At 46.4% G+C, this 17,234-nt stretch overlaps 1 protein-coding gene across 1 annotated transcript in view; it reads left to right on the top strand.

Moving 5' to 3' along the window:
• Window positions 1-17,234, top strand: part of NXN (nucleoredoxin) — a 114,190-nt gene that overhangs the window by 81,023 nt on the left and 15,933 nt on the right. The window contains exon 6 of the mRNA XM_032785425.2: window positions 13,573-13,752. Coding sequence (XP_032641316.1) covers window positions 13,573-13,752 — 180 coding nt within the window. The remainder of the gene's footprint in view (window positions 1-13,572; window positions 13,753-17,234) is intronic.

The following is a 17,234-nucleotide window of genomic DNA, read 5'->3' as shown; positions in this document are numbered from 1 at the left end:
AACATGTCCATGAACCATACATTATAAACTGCCCCAAATGTCCCTCTTGGAGCTCTGCACACATACTGAGACAGAATCTTGCCTGTAGCTGTTAGGTTATCCTTTGCAGATGCTTTGGGACTGTACCATCCCTGGACTTTTAGTCATTTGTTACTTCTCCAGGATCGAGATAATAGTTGAGTGGTTTAAGCTGTCACCCATGTCTCCCAGTGTCCTGGCCAAATGATTGCCTCCCATTCTGTTACCTCAGTCTCTCCTCCAGCTTATCCTCATTAGTAAACACAAGGGCATCCTGGAGGGATGAGGTGTTAAAATCCTCCTTGTCAGATGTGGATTTGAAGGAACTACTGCTGCAACTAACAATAGTTTATTACTCTGCTGCCTTAGTATTGGCTTTTCTGGGTTTGTCTTGTTTTCCAAGACATAGTATAGTTGAAAACCCATGTTATTCATCAGTCATCTATCTCTATAGATAACTATAGTCTAAATCTATCAAGTAGCTATATTTGCTGCTGTGTTTCCATTGTACGCTTTGAACGCCCCCTTGACATTCCCTCTGTTCACATAAAACTCTGACAATGCTGCATTGCTCTCAGTATTGCTCAGGACCTCTATGTTTGCTCTATCCGATTCTCTTTAGTTTGTCATCCCTCCCTGTTTTAGAACTCTCTAGGGGCCAGCGAGAAACCTGTCAGTGTAACCCTTAGCAGCCCTGACATGTCCCTCTTCATTCCACAAGAGGGGAAGCCTAGTATGGTCCTTTCTCAGACGGGTACCAGGCATGTGCCCCGGAAGTGTTTGTGTTTGTTTCACAAGTCTTTGAATGCCTCTGGAGCCATTCCCAGAGCTGAAATAACAAGATCTTGTCTTCTCAAACGCGTCCAGTTCCTGAGTGGAGGAATGCAGCAAGATGACCAGATCTCTTGTTATTTTGCTCCTGTGACTGGCTCCCTTTGGCACTGAGGAAGCCAGGGAAAAATGTAAATACAAATACTGAGTTGTTTTTTTTCCTTAGGGGCTTGCAGGCCACCTGGTGCAGGTAGAGCATTAACTTCATACTCTTTTTTCAGGCTGAGCATTTCCTTCTCACAGTCACTGACTGAAGAGCCCTGCCCATTGCAACCAAGGGTGGGGCAGGCAACTTCCTGTGGGGGAAGAATCATGAGTTGCTGTAACTGAGTTACTGGGCTTTTATTTGGGTTTCCCTGGATGCCTTTCTCCTAGTGTGGAGTCAGGAGGGTGAACCATTCCCACCTATATTAACTTGCTTGGGTATCCAGCACTATGTATCTTGAGATTTATTCATTTCTTGCATTGTGGCTATTCGGAAATAATTCCCCATTGTGCACCCCATTCCCAAGTTTCATGTGAATTGCCTCCTTCAGTTCACTCCTCCTATGGAACAAGGAGCAGCGATGAATTTTATGAACAAATGGGATTTTCTCTTACTAATTTTTATTTGGAGAGATGTTTTGGATTGGTAGAAATCCCCGTTGATCCCCTCAAATCTCCTTTGGATTGGCAGTGATTATGGGAGATGCTGTTTTCCTTAAAAATCTGTCTGTCCATCTATGTAGGTTTACAAGGTTGCCCATCACCGTGGTGTCTGAGAGCATTTCGCAAGAAGCAAACACAGCAATCTCTCTCTTCCTGCCCAGTTGGGCAGGAACAATTTTAAAGTTATTGTAGGGAAATGTGTCTCGTTCTGGACTCAGGAAAGCAAAACAGATGGGATAGCAGGTCCAATTGCTTTTTTCCTTTAAAAACAAAACAAAACCTTCTGCAAATGCTTCACTTAGTTTATCCATGGGACACAGAACTTTGCTTCTGATATTACAAATCTATAACTAACAGATTTTTTAAAAACCCAGATTTTCTTGCCACTCATCTTAGAATAAGAATATTGTCAGATGTGGTAACAAAAAATTCTGTCACTGAGTTTTTGTAAAATGTTAAGTCACGTGGGAAAGAAGAAAGAAGGAAACCCCTTTTCTAGTGGCTAAAATCTAACTGATGAGTCCATCTGTCGTGTTCGTAATCTGAACTTTTATACGACACTTATCACCATGGCACCTGATTTCATGATTGTATCTTCAAAGGATAGTTAATAAAGTCTGGCTTTATCACAGCCAAAGGAATTGACCCTTAAAAAAAGTTGTTCTGGGAACTAGAAGAGGATCTGGTGGTATGTGTGTGAGGGATGTATTTATAACATAGGCGTTAGCAGGGGTGAAATATGTTTGCTTTCGGGTTTATATGCTGAAGATGCTGCCCTGGATACCGTTGGCCTGTATATCTGCAGATGGGATATGACTGCCATAGGATTGTAGTGGTGTCAAGTTTTGCTGGGCAAGGTGTTACATTCTCTTTTCCTCCATGTCCCCTTCCCCACAGTTGCTTTTGAGCTGACACACTAGCAGGGAAAGAACTGGGGAAGACCTGAGAACCAGGTAACAATATGCTCTGTTTTAAGCAAGGCAAAAAAAGGCTCCACACGGAGACAGGACACTGCTGGAGATGGACTGTCCTTGATGCATTTGCTTTAATTCTCTCCCTCTTCTGCCATGCTTCATAGAGGGCCTCTTCAGCCTTGACCAGAAGTGCGGCTTTCTAGGAGGGGTTAGCTCAAAGGGGGCCAGTTGTTGCTGGCTGAGGAATACCTGGAGCCTGCAGTCAGTGCATTTTGGGGGGAAACTTTATTAAGGTGAAGTTACAATAAAACTATTAATAAAAATATGAAATCGCACATTACTTGTTGATTGAGGATCAGGTTAATAGTCAAAGAACCTGGGTAAAGAGCTCTCCTCCACTGAGCACACTAAAAAGGGTGACCAAGTTTCCCCTTTTTGGTGCTTCTCTTGAGTACATACTTGGTGTGAAAGCTTTTCTATTCCATGGACAGTCCATATTTGACTATGCCACAATTCCATGGTCTGTTTTCCAGTAATGAGCAGTACAAAGTTTTTCTGTTAACAATAACAAGTACATTAATTTGTCATTCTACTTACAATGTAGCTTCCTTACTGGAGCATTACGTGAACCGGTCAGGGTATGTCTAGGGGAAGCTGGATAAAATGACTCTGTTGAATAGTTTTCTCCCAGAACTGACTAATCCCTGGACACAACCATCACAAGTGCAAGTATGTTCCTCTCTCCCTGCAACTCATCCACTACAGCATCTCTCCAGTAGCAAAAATATGAAGAATCTTAACTGGAGTCAAATACCGTGTGTTCAGTTACTTATACACATATTCTTTATGAGCTACCCAAACTGAAAATATCGATCCCCTTTCCTTTCCCACATAGATACCAACTCATCCTGATCAATTTCTTTGTCCAAATCACTCTCCCATCTTTCAGTCTGCCTTGTTTTCTCATCACCATCTTTTTTTCACTCAAAATGGTCTCTGTCTCAGAAACGGAACCTTTTGTTCCAACTTGCTCCTTTGTCAACTCCTCAGATGTGGTTACAGCTCTAGATAAGAGTCTTTTGGTATCCAGATTTCACAATAAAATGTTTGACTTGTAAGTATTGAAAATATGGGACCTTGTTATTGTTTACGTTGTTGCCTGTCTCTTGGTATGATTTTGAATCTGGACCCAGGAGCAGCTGTCTGGTTTGAATAGTCTCAGCTCTTACCCACAACGAATAGTCATTTAGGGGATATTTCTTACGGATGAATTCCTGATTGCTAATGAAAGTAGCAAAGGGACAGGATCTCAGGAGCAGGAATTGACCAAAGCTGCCATGGAGGTCTGGATGAATGGGTGTGACCTACATTTCTTTTTCACCCAATAATTACTATGATTAGCTGTATTTGGGCTCTGGTCTTGTTCAAACCGAATCACTGCATATTTTAGAGTCGTTAAAGGGACACTGTCAGATTGAAAATCCAGAAATCCCCTTGTGTATTTACCTGAAAACAGTAACCATTTATTCTTTTAACTTTTATGCCCTGATTTTCTGGGTGTAGTTTTACACTTGCAAGAAATCCGATTCATAGAGTTTAGCTGTCTTGCTATCTGATCATGCCTGGAAATCAAGTGGAGGTCTAAATGCTATGACCAGTGCACACGCATTGTCTGCAGATGCAGAATTATGCCATTAAAATGAAGCCAACAATCAAAATGAGGCCCTTAGATTTTCCTAGTCAGCAAAGCTAATGTGAGATCTCTACCTTTGTATAAAGGGAATCTCTGAGAGATGAGATTAAGTGACTTGCCCGAAGTCACACAGGAATGTCTGTGGCAGAGCTGGGAATTGACTCAAGTAAGTGTCTTGACACAGGACGTATGACTGGGAGTCTCAGCAGTGTCACTAGATCTGGAGGAGGAGATCAAAATGTAGAGCGAGTTGGGATTGGAATTCTAAGGGGATAAAGGTCCCAGTCCTGTGAGATGTGTCATATCCTCTGTGTCTGTTGACGTCACTGGTCAGGGTATTCTCCTTCTCTTGGTTAGGGCTCAAAGTGAGTTTCCCAGTTCCTCGCTCGCTTTCTGACTTGACCCGCCATAGTTATCTCAAATGCCATCAGGTGATGAATAAGCCTTTCGGTGATTCAAATAATTTTCTTGGCATAACCTTGAGATTTGTAACTCATCCACCAAGCTAGGTTAATGTGCTGTTCTTCCTGTTAACCTAGGGTGTGCAGCCTCAGTATGTACAAAAGAATTTAAAGCTGTGCTTTGTGGGGCTGGAATGAGGGGAATGTAATCGCTCGCTGGGGCTTGCAGGCATATGTCGAACAGACAAATGTCCATGGCTTTCTTAGTGAAATGCTTAGAATGCAAAGATGTGTGAGTAGCCTGCTGTTTTTCACACGTGTGCATGCAGGTCCAGGAGTGCGGCAGTAACGTCACTTGCTTTCCGCTACGTTGAAAATGGTTCTGGGAAGTCTTTGGAACAAGACTCTTGGGCTGAAATGCACAAGACCCAGCTGGGAGTGTTTGACTCATCTGAATTTGCCAATTCTAATTTACAGGAGGTTGCTGGGCGTGGGAGGAGCAAGACATTCAGTAGCAAATACGATCGATGCAAGAGTGGTGAGAACCAGACACCAAAATGCTGGCTCCATGACTCTTAGCAGCCCCAGATATTAAATTGTCTCTGTCCTTCCCTGTTTCTCTCTCGTGGGAGACAAGGGAGCATTTTTCCAGTGGAGAGTGTCAATGTCGGGTTATTTGTGAAGCCTTTTGAATTTCCAGATCCTAATGTTTCAGCTCCCATCCACTCTGTCTTAGACAGGTCGAGATGGGCACCTGAAGCCAAGAGATCACTGAGCCTACAGGTCTCCTCCTCCTCTGTCACTAGACAGGTTTGTACAACGACTGTTCCTTCCTCAGGCTTCCCAAGTGGAGAGACCTCCCTCCACCCCCTATTCATCGAATCCCAGCTGCTGGTGATTCCTATTGTTTTGGTAGCTGGCCTCTTCTCATTCCTGAATGGCTCCATTGCTCAAACTTTGCACTCTCATTTGAACAATAATCTCTTCCCATGGCTGTTTGCTCAGCTCCCCCAAATGGAGCGGCAGGGCACAATCTGCAGCAGCATTTTCTCCAGCTTCTCGGAAGCTTATTAGCTGCTTTCCAACCCAGCAAATGGAGCTTGTACTGTGGGGGTCCCTCGTGTGTTTGAATGGGATGTTCTGGCCACTTCAGCCGTGCCTTGGGATTCCTTATGGAAAAAGATACCTGCCTTGATCTGCACGCCAACTACAAGGAGTCTTTCATGTCTGTGTAAGTCTGATCTGTGTGTTTCAGAGGTACCAAGACTGTGGGTCACATCCTCAGCTGGTGTAGATTGCCATAGTTCTATTGCAGTCAATGGACCTAGGTTGATTTATACCAGCTCCTGTCGCCTTGGTACCATTGACACTTATGCAGACTAGACAGTCATCTTGTTCATTGGGCAGCCATAAAAATCAGGGTCCTGTTGCTTCAAGGATCTGAGCATTAACATTCAAACAAGGAGCCAAAACTCAGGGCTCTTCTGGGACTGGGAGAAGTTAGGCCAACCAAAGGCTATGGCCATGTCTACACTACAAAGTTTTACCGACATAAGTTACATCGATCTAAAGCTGCCATGGTTAGTGCATCGTTTGTGCGTGTACATACTTGGCTTCTTGCATCAGCAATGCACGTACTCACCAGGAGTGCTTGCATCAATGCACAGTGCAGTGCACTATGGGTAGGTGTCCCAGTGTGCAGCCTGCCTCCATCCAGCGCACTGTCTCAGGAAGTGTTGGCAATGCACGGTGGAGCAGAAACAAGTTGTGCAGGGGTGACCAGGAGCAACTGTCTGCATCCCATAATGTCATCTCTAGCCCATCATTTTTGTGTCTTATTAAAAAATCCCATGAACCTGCACAGCCTTCCTCGCTATCTGCCGTCTTTGACAGAAGCATGGAGCTTGCCCAGCTCTGACCTATTGTCATAAGCATTGCAAGAACAGCACACACGATCCTCCGGTATTTGCAGAGCCATAAGAAGAACTGAATCAGCAGGGAGCATGATGACTTTTTGGCAGACAGATTGCTGTGGGACATGACAAGGACCGATTCAAAGGTGTTGGTGGCATTCACAAAGCAGCTGCAGATGGCGGAATGCAGCTTTTGGGCCTGAGAAACATTATGATGTGGTGGGATCACATCACAATGCAGACTTGGGATGATGAGCAGTGGCTGCAGAACTTTGGGATGCACGAAGCCACATTCCTGGATCTGTGTCCTGAGCTCTTCCTAGCCCTCCAGCACAGGGACACCAGAATGAGAACTGCGCTGACAGTGGAGAAGCAAGTGGTGATTACGCTGTGAAAACTTGCAATGTCAGATTGCTACCGGTCAGTAGGAAATCACTTTAGGGTTGGAAAATCCGCTGTGGGACCTGTTATCATGCAAGTGTGCAGGGACAGTAATCAACTCCTGCTACGCAGGACTGTGCCTCTCTGGAGTTTGCAGGACATAGCGGATGGCCTTGCAGCAGTGGGGTTCTCGAACTGCAGTGGAGCAACAGTCAGCACGTGTGTCCCTTTTCTCCAGAGTATATCAACAGAAAGGGGCCTCTGAATCGGGTTCCTCAGAGGTTTCCACGATGATCATCAGGGGTGGGGTGAGTGTGGGGGGGTGTCTCTGCCAAGTATGGCATGAAGCTCTTTGTAAAAGTGGCAGGTCTGCAGCTCAGCACCGGATTGACTATTCGCCACCCTGGCCTTCAGATATGCCTGACGCAGTTCCTTGGCTTTTATGCAGTACTGCTGCTAGTGCTTGTCGTATCCTTCTTCTGCATGCCCCATGCAATGTGATAGGACATGTACACATTTCTGCAGCTGGGCCATAGCTGTGCTTGCACAGACTGGATCTCCTGGGCCTGAGGGGAGAAGAGGATCTCCTCTCTGCTCCAAGCCGGGGCATGTAGCCCCGCAGGGTGAGCTGAGCAGTTTCATGCAACAATGGAGAGCTGCTAGATGTGCTCGCCAAGCTGGACAATCATGGTTCAGGTCTCTGTCGTCCCTGAGCCATGGTGTTCACAACTCTGAGCACAGCAGTCAGTGTCTGGCATTGTGGGACAGCTGCTGGAGGGCTGTTAAGGTTGACGTAAGTAATGCACTGTCTACACTCCCGCTGCATCGACCTCAGTACAGCTACCAGGGCTCAATGCCACTGGAGGAAGTGGTGTTACTATGTTGGTGTAATGGGGCACTTACACCAGCGGGAGACAAATTTAAGTGTAGACACGTGCACAAATAGGTTGACACAAGGCAGCGTACATCAGCCTAACTTGGTAGTGTGGACCAGGCCTATGTCTACACTTTAAATGGTACAGCAGCACAGCTGCAGTGCGGTAGGCTTCAGTGTAGATACTCACTACAGTGAGCAGAGGGGTTTCTGCTGTAGTTAATCTACCTCCGCAGGAGGCGGTGGCTAGATTGACAGAAGAATTCTTCGTCAGCCTAGTGCTGTCTCCTCCAGGGAGTTAGTTTGTCTTAACCATGTCTCCCCGGGTTATAGATTTTTCACACCCCTGAGAGATATTGCTATGCCAGTGTAACTTAGTCAAGGTAGCAGGTAACTGAGGAACTTGCCTGTTTTCTATTTAAAGCAGGAGTCCACAACCTTTCAGAAGTGGTGTGCCGAGTTTTCATTCATTCACTCTAATTTAAAGGTTTGAGTGCCAGTAATACATTTTAACGTTTTTAGAAGGTCTCTTTCTTTAAGTCTACAATATATAACTAAGCTATTGTTGTTTGTAAAGTAAATAAGGTTCTTAAAATGTTTAAGAAGCTTCATTTAAAATTAAATTAAAATGCAGAGCCCCCTGGACTGGTGGTCAGGACCTGGGCAGTGTGAGTGCCACTGAAAATCAGCTCGCGTGCTGCCTTCGGCACCCGGGCCATACGTTGCCTACCCCTGATTTAAAGGCATTTGAAGATCTCAGGGCTGTTATGTTTAACAGTGCACTTCCCTGCTAGAAGAAATGAATAGTTGTAGTTAAAGATTGGTGGTCGTGATCAGGTTTTTGTTTTTTTTTCTTCATCTGTTGGTGTTGAAATGTGCTGATTTCACAGGCCTGAAGACTGAAGTTCTCAGACAGATCAGGTGCAACACGGACAGTACTGAGTGAAGCAAGCTTCTCCATAATGCCCAGGGCTCTTCAGTCTCTGGGGCTTTCTGTTAGTATTTGGGGGCTAGTTGTGAGGGTGAATCTTATGAAGTGCTGGAGTGAGATCTCAGATCACTGAACAGCTGTCAGGCAGTAACAACTTCCAGTCACTACCACTCTGGCTGGATTTGCATTGATAATTTGGAGCAAATCTCTAGTATGACTTCATTTACTTCACTTTGTTTTACACAGGGGTGAATTTGGCTCTTAGAAATCAAAGGCTCTGTATTGCACTGCCAATCCTCTAAGTCAGTTTTTTCAATTAAGCTGCATTTTTTGATAATTTGTCCTGAATCATTAAGACTGTCTAAATCCAGCCCTTTGTAAAAAGATAAAAGTCCATTGAATGCACTGAAGTTGCACTGACTTCCACCAGGGCTGAAACTGGTCTTTTGGAGTCTAAATCCAACCTCTGTTTGAGTTTCTGACAATGAGCCTGTTTTCAAATACCACTTGCGGGTAGGGATTCCAGTCCTGTCCCACAACATAGCTTTGTGCCAATAAACACTCTCCCACTCAGAGTCCATACGCCATGTGTATGCAGACATTTGAAAATGCTCCGCTGAATAAAACATTTGGCTAGACTTTGTAGAAGGGCAAAGGCCAGTTGGACCTGAGTGAGCAATCCAGCGCAGTAGGGGGTACAGCGCCCTTTGCCCTGGGGACTAGGAGCAGAACTTTTCTGTTTTTGCAGGACTTTTGTAGAAATTAAATATGTGCTTGTAACCTCCAGGAAGACTTCTTCTTTAACACATCTGCTTCAGCCAGGCGGGATGAATTAAAAGATCTATAAAGCTGCATCCACAGAAACTTAAGTGCACTAATCCGTGGGAGAAAAAAAATCTGTTAACAATTGTCAGGAGGTTTTTTTACTTCATTTCCAAGTGCTTGTCTTAATAGACTTCCCACCAGCCTTTCCCTGTAAGACTGACCTTTCCCAACCATTCAGTTGTGTGGAGAATCATACACCTTTACCTTAGCACCAGAACCTTCCCTCCCTCATCCCCCAAAATACCATCATGATTAGCAGGATCCCATATTAGTTTAGGGTGACCAGATGTCCTGATTTTATACGGACAGTCCTGATTTGGGGGCTTTTTCTTATATAGGCTCCTATTACCCCCACCCCTGTCCTGATTTTTCACACTTGCTATCTGGTCACCCTATATTAGTTCCAGAATGTTGGGACATTCTTGATGCAGCTCTCTTGGCTTCCAGGAAATGTCTGTGATCAAGGATGAATTTGGCTGGGTTTGTTTGGCTATATACATTTATCGGACTCTCCCACTTTCCCTGGTGTAGGGAAGTGTGTGTTCTCCCCACTCCCCAAGGTAAGAATTGATCAAAGGAGTAACATGTGATAGCAGTCCTGTAGCAGAAGGAACAGCCAATCAAAGTTCTGCTCCTGCACTGTTGGAGTTCAGTAAGGCATTTTGCCATTAATTTCAGTGAAGAGCGGGGCTGGGTTCCAGGTTTCCTGCCACAGAGATCTGCAGGCAAGCACCAGCGTGTTAGGGGATCTCCCTTCCCTCCTGTTTTTGCTAGGGTGACCAGATGTCCCAATTTTATAGGGACAATCCCGATTTTTGGGTCTTTTTCTTATATAGGTTCCTATTACCTCCCACCCTTGTCCTGATTTTTCACATTTGCTGTCTGGTCACCCTAGTTTTTGCAGACACGCTATTCCCTTGCAAGCTGATGCATCTTTCATCCTGAGGTGAAGATAGCTAACTTTCAAAGAGCAAAGCACACTACTAGTGACTATACTTCTCTTAGCTAGCTTGGGATACTACTGCTTCAGCAAAATACCACCTGTTCAGCTTGAGTTTGGTCTTTGAGACTTCGGAAACTGACACCAGGGGCGAAGAGGAAAGTATAATTTTGATCTTGGGCCAAGGTCATCAAGTGGCAAAAGACTGGTCTCAGCCTTACATTGGAGACGGCTGGAGAGCAGCAGGGAGCATTTCAGGACTGCATTTGGCCTCGTTACATTTCAATGAGTTTGATCAGGCTGCATGGAATGTGTAGAGACTCAGTGAAGTGAGTTTCAGGTTTCGCTGTGAAAGTTTCACCCACTTTGGGTGTGGAACTAAAAAGGGCTGTGAAATGAGCCCAGCGCTGTGTAAGTTACTCAGGACAGAGCCATGGGAAGGGAAGCTGGGCCCCTGCAAGATTGATAGTGACACTCTCCTGATAGCGTTTGTGGCTGTGGCCAAGAAGGAACTCATCCCACCCAAGGGGGATTCCGCGTTTCCTTTTGCTGCAATCACACCCAGCTCGTAAATCACAGTCTGCCGAAACAATGCCTGAGAGCAGGGAAAGCCGAGAGTTGCACGGCCTGTTTCTGTAACACAATGACAGTTCTCAGCCTTCACTCTGGGAATTCGTACCATCAGTCTGTCGGCAGCCTCTTCATGAGAACTGTGGTTCCCCCTCCCCCAGTAAAACATTTTCCCATCGGGCTTAGAAAGGGGCTGCAGCCACGTGTGGGACAGGCTCTCATCCCACTCCCCTATGCTTGGGACTCAATCCTGCAAGGTGCTGAGCACCTGCCATTGGCATTAGCTTCAGTGGGAGTTGAGGGCATTCAGCGCCTGGTGAGACTGGTCCTTGGCAAGTGACCAGCACTTTCACTACCTCCAGAGCCAGAGTCCCGGACAGTGAAATCAGTCTCCATACAAGTGATGCCTCCAGGATGAACTTTCTGCTCCCTCTGCTCTGAGGAACTAAAAGCAAAAGTGACTATAAACCAACACGATACAGACTACGCCGAACAGCCTCATTCCACCGCCTGAGCAGAACCAACAGCATAAATGATGCAAGTCAGATTGGTCGTAACAGGTTCCTTCAGTGTGTGGCAATAATGCAGGAAAAGAAGGATTGGGGGAGGGGAAGGAGTTGTTCTTTTAACCATTTTAGCTATTGGGATTAACGAAGCTAGGCAGCTGGGGCCTGGAACCATTGCGTATAGCACCCAGTCCTCTCTCAATTGCTGGGTGCTCCCGTCTGCTTGCTGAATCCACCACTGCTCTCCTAGACTGTAAGCTCTCTGGGGCAGGGGCTGTCTTTTCCTTCTGTGTGGACAGTGGGGGCCTTCGGTGCTCTGGTGATACAAATAACCACTAACGCTGCTGCGCAGGGTTTAAGTTTGCACAACAAGCAACTGTTGGAGGGAACCATGCACAGGTAGCATTTAATGTGCAAGTCCATTGGGCGAGTATTTCGAATAGCCTAGTGGTCAGCTGTGGAATGATGAAATGTGAAATGATTGCCTGTGAAATATATTTGTAATCTATGAAATAGTGAACAGCTCTGGCTTCTCGCGCCTGTGAACTGCCGCTTCGATCCCAGGAGCTACCTAGACGTGCCATGTTGGAGTGGGGCATTGTGGGAGAGCTTTATGCTGGCCCTACATGAAGGAAGCAATGCTCCGTAACAGCTGGGAAGCAGGTGGTGGCCTCAGCCTGACTGTTCCCCTTTGCCTGTTCACTGTCCCAGTGGAGCTGGGAGAGTAGCAGCGGGGAGACAATGGCCTGATATGGAGAACAAAGAGTTAGGAAGAAAAGTCAGGGGATGGCTCTAAATAAATAGTTTCCCCTTTAAAAGCCTTGTCATGTACCTTCACGTCCCACCTGTGCTGCTGTCATGTTTGGCACAGTGCTTTTGTCCCTAGTTCTCTTTAATTCTGGCCTCTGCTGGAAGGTCTCCTCTGGCATATTCTTGTCAGCGAAGCTTTAGAACATTCACTGCTGTTCCCTGTGCTGCATTCCAGCTCCCCAGAGGCAAGGGCCCGTGATAGAGGTCCCACAGCTAAGAAAACGTTGGTCATGGCATTAATAAATACAAATAATGCATTGAGGCTTTATGAGCTGAAGTCCTTTCAGGACTGCGCTGCCTCGCTGCAGGGGGGCGGGAAGTGTGTTCTCTCTCTGCTCAGTGGGGATCCATAGTAAAAATCCGTATTAAGCTAATATAGTTCCCGCTATGCAGCTGCTTCTCAGACATCAGATGTTTTGTCACATTGTAAATGTCAGCAGCGTACATTACTGAGGCACAGTCTGAAGTTTGTGAGAACGCAAGAGCATCTAAACCCAGTCGCGTGTGTGTTATTTTGGGACGCAGCCATAGTCTGTTACGATGACTGAACAGATTATCTTCAAACACCTTAAGGACTGTGACTTTCTGAGGCCTTGCAATGCCACTTATCCCAGAGCCTAGTTTGATAAGTTAATGGCCACTGAATTGTAAGGATTTATAATGGAAATAATTGCACCCAACTTCCTCCATAGATGTTGTGTAGGGCTGCTATGCACAGCACGGCCATAGCCCATTGAAGTCAATGGAAAGACACTCGTGGATTTCTTTGGGCTGTGGAGCAGGCCCTGAGCTGCCATAATCTACCCCAGAGGTGGTTGCATTTGAGGTGCAGCTCAACAGTTCCTGTACATAACATATGTAGCACCGTTCACCCAAGGATCTGAAAGCACTTTACAAACTTTAAAGAAGCCTGGCAGGAAAGATCCCTGTGTGGGATTTTTATCTGTCTTGCTGAGCAGCGACCAGATCCACCAAAGTCCTAATGACGTGTCCTCAAGTACATGTGGAAAATCAGTGGCAGAGTGAGGACAGAACCCAGGAGTCCTGCCCCCTAGCTTTCCTGCTTTGAGCGCTAGACTACACTCCCCTTGCAGGGTCAGACATAGAACCCAGGAGTCCTGACTCCCAGACTCTAGCCTGCACTCCCTCACTTTGGGAGCAAAAGGTGCTGTAGAAACACGAGATAGCATTTGTTTCACCACCAGAATGACAGACGTGAATACAAACTCTTGTCTCATCAGCTCCCCAGCCTCCTTCCTCCTCCCCATTTGGTTATTGTTGTGCCTGAGCCATCCCTTTGTTCTTCCTCTGCCGCAGGCATCCCCACGCTTATCGTCCTGGACGCCAAGGGAGACGTGATCACGCGGCAGGGGCGGGTGGAAGTACTGAATGACACTGAATGCCGAGAGTTCCCCTGGCATCCCAAGCCTGTGCTGGAGCTGACAGACTCCAATGCTGTCCAGCTGAATGAGGGCCCTTGCCTCGTTCTCTTTGTAGGTATGGAGCGCTGTTGATTTCTTTCTTTCTTTAATTCCTTCACTTATTCTTGGGGTTTCATCAGGTGGGGGTGGGGTGTCTCTTCGGAAGAGCTATCTGTGGGATGCTGTTCAGTGTGAAGTTCTCCTTGGCAGTAGAGTCAGCAAGGTACTAGATCTCTCTCTTTCTCTCTCTCTCTCTCACACACACGCCCACACCCAAAGCAGTGTCTGTGCCAGCCATCCTGTTCGGCTTTGCACGAGCCAGGGCATTATGGGTACCTATCCCATAGTTCCCAGCACAGCTTCCAGAAGCCAGGGTTTATAGAAGTAGCAATGTGCCTTTGGAGAGGTGCTGTACGATTCAAGCGTTCCTGTGAGAGCCGTGGAAATCAGTGTTTGCAGCACTGGAAATGCATCACAGTGATCCATGTGCTTCTTGCACCTTTATGGAGCAGAAACCTCGGGAGCGTCAAGTCTCCAAAGCTGCAGCAGACTCCAGGGGACACTGTGCACAGTGGTCACTGGAAGGGGTGGCAGGAGCATTATGGGACTATGTGGAGAAGCCAGGTTTCAAGGCTGCAGCCTCAGTGTCAGCACATTGTCTACGCTAGCTCCTCAGTGGTGCATGGGCAGCCTTTGCTCTGAGCAAGGGCAGCTGTGTGGTGCTGACCATACTTGTGAACCATCCCAGTCTCTTGTGCACGTGAACCCAAGGTGTGTTCCAAGCAGGACTAGGGGTAGCAGTGCTAACATCCTCTAGACTGGACCAGGCATAGAGAGTGGTAGATGTGCAGACCAAGGATTATCTTGCCCTCCCCAAAACCCTGTGTTCACCCCAATCCATGAAAATGGGGCTCCTTCAGAAAGGACACTCCCACCCCCCAAAGAAACCCACATGTGAGATTCAGCATGACAGGCATAGTGCTAGGAGCCATTAGAACAGAGGTTCTCAAATTAGGGGTTGGGACCCTCAGGGGGTCACGAGGTTATTACATGGGGGGTCACGAGCTGTCAGCCTCCACCCCAAACCCCGCTTTGCCGCCAGCATTTATAATGGAGTTAAATATATAAACCAGTGTTTTTAATTTATAAGGGAGATTGCATTCACAGGCTTGCTATGTGAAAGGGATCATCAGTACAAAAGTCTGAGAACCACTGTGTTAGAACATACGGTTGAGCTACACCTGGCTTCTTCCCTTACAGTTGCGATTCTGCAAATAATGCTGATCTCTCTCTGTTTGTGGCACTTGGCTGGATTCTTGTTTAAACAGCAAACAGGTTCCAGGGCTATTCTATACTGTGTTTGTGTGTGTGAGAGGGAGCTGTACATGTGGGATGGGGTGTGCTATGATGTATTTTGTACAAACAAACTCCATCCCCTAGGGTATTATTTGTATCTGAATTTTATTGCCTGCAGGATCAAGCATGTGGAGGGTGCCTTTGGGTCACAGTATCCCAAAAGAACTTCCTTGGGTAATGACAAATACATTTTGGTTTGATCTACCTCTGCTCAAAGCGATCAGACCACAAACCTGCTGGAACGATCAGGGAGGGGTAGAGTCACTGATCATAGTTCTCTCCTCCTCTGGGGCAGAGATAAGAACGGTCATATTGGGTCAGACCAATGGTCCATCTTGCCCAGTATCCCGTCTCTGACAGCGGCCAGTACCAGAGCTTCAGGACGAATGTAAGGAACAGGATATTTTTGGAGAGATCCACTCTGTCTTCCCCTTCCAGCTATTGGCACTCAGGTTTAGGGTTGCCCCGAGCATGGGGTTGCATCCTTGACCATTTTGGTTAATAGCCAGTGTTGGACCTATCCTGCCTGAACTTACTGAGTAATTTGTGAACCCAGTTATACTTGTGGCCATCACAGCATCCCATGGCAATGAGTTCCACAAGTTAACTGTGCGCTGTGTGAAAAAGTATTTCCTCTTGTTTGTATTAAACCTGCTGTCTATTAATTTCATCAGGTGACCCCTGGTTTTTGTATTGTGGAAAAGGGTAATTAACACTTCTATTCACCTTTTTCCCAGGCCATTCATGGTTTTATAGATCTCTGTCATGTTCCCCCTTTTCTCTGCTGAACAGCCATCACCTTTTTAGTCTTTCCTTGTGCGGAAGCCATTCCATACCCTTGATCTTTGTTGCCCTTTTCTGAATCTTGTCCAGTTCCACTACATCTTTTTGGAGATGGGGCGACCAGAACTGCCCACAGTATTCAAAGTGTGGGTGTGCCATGGATCTGTATAGTGGTATTCTGATATTTTCTGTCCTGTCCCTAAATGAAGTTAGTGTTGTAGTAAGTTCCCTGCTTCTTCCCATGCCCTTTGTCATGGAGAGCATGCTTTTCCATAGCATTAATCATATGGCTTTTGTACCTTCACTTTTTTCCTTTGCAGCCTTGCTTTTGACCCTGATTATTTATTCAGTAGAGCCCAGCATGGACGTGAGTGCAGAGCGAAAACCCCTCTGACCCCCGCTCTTTTTCCTGCCTCCTTGCTGGGAGGAATAGCTTGATGGGCTCTGTGTGGGTGAGGCTGTCACTGCACAGACACACACCTCGGAAGTTATTTTTATCTTGCTCTGAGTAAAGTTTGTCTAGCATCTGACGGCAAACTATGTGCGGAGAGGAGACTCCCTGATGGAGATTGGGGGCTCCCCGTGAAGTGCTAGGGGATGCTCAGCCTCCGGTCTTCTAGATGTGATTTCCTCCACCTGCCATGGGACAGAATAACCCAACCATGCTATTGCAATATCATGCCACAATCCTGCGGTGGCAGGCAGCTCTGTGTGGCACTGCACATAATCACTGTCGAACACCCTGATTATCCTTACAGGATATAAGAGTGCCGGGTGGAAATCGAGGCTGGTTAGCAGGCATCAGAGCAGACAAGGATCCTAAATTCAACCCACTGAATTTTCTAATTTAACTGAAGAAGTGGTGTTTTACCCACAAAAGCTTATGCCCAAATAAATCTGTTAGTCTTTAAGGCGCCACTGGACTCCTCGTTGTTTTTCTTATTTAAGTGAATCTTCTTAGTCTCCAGGTATTGCCTAGACCAGTGTATCTCAACCTATTTACCATTGTGGGCCGCATATACAGCTCTCTGTGTTCTGTGAACCACATCCACACAATATACATACACAACCTGTATGGCTGTCACATGGACCACAGCTGTGTGCGGGTTGAGAACTACTGGCCCAGACTGAGGTTGCCATGCACAATGCAATTGTCGCTCTAGCAGTTCCAGGGAAGAGGTGGTATTTACAGAGACATCCCACGTCCTTTCACATACCCAGCATTTTAGGAGCAGTTTCTGCTCTATTTAATGAATACTGTGCTAGCACTCTCCATCCAAGCCTCTCCAGACACTCTCTGAACACTCATTAAGTGAACATCCTGCAAAGCAGGAAATTAACTCCACATTTTACAGACAGATAAATGAAGCACAGAACAGCGAAGAGATTTGACCAAGGATACATAGCAGGTCAGTGGCA

This window comes from Chelonoidis abingdonii, chromosome 20 (assembly GCF_003597395.2).
Source record: "Chelonoidis abingdonii isolate Lonesome George chromosome 20, CheloAbing_2.0, whole genome shotgun sequence".
Classification (NCBI taxonomy): Eukaryota; Metazoa; Chordata; order Testudines; family Testudinidae; genus Chelonoidis; species Chelonoidis abingdonii.
Note: the sequence above shows the minus strand (reverse complement) of the source record. Positions and strands in the feature narration are given on the sequence as shown.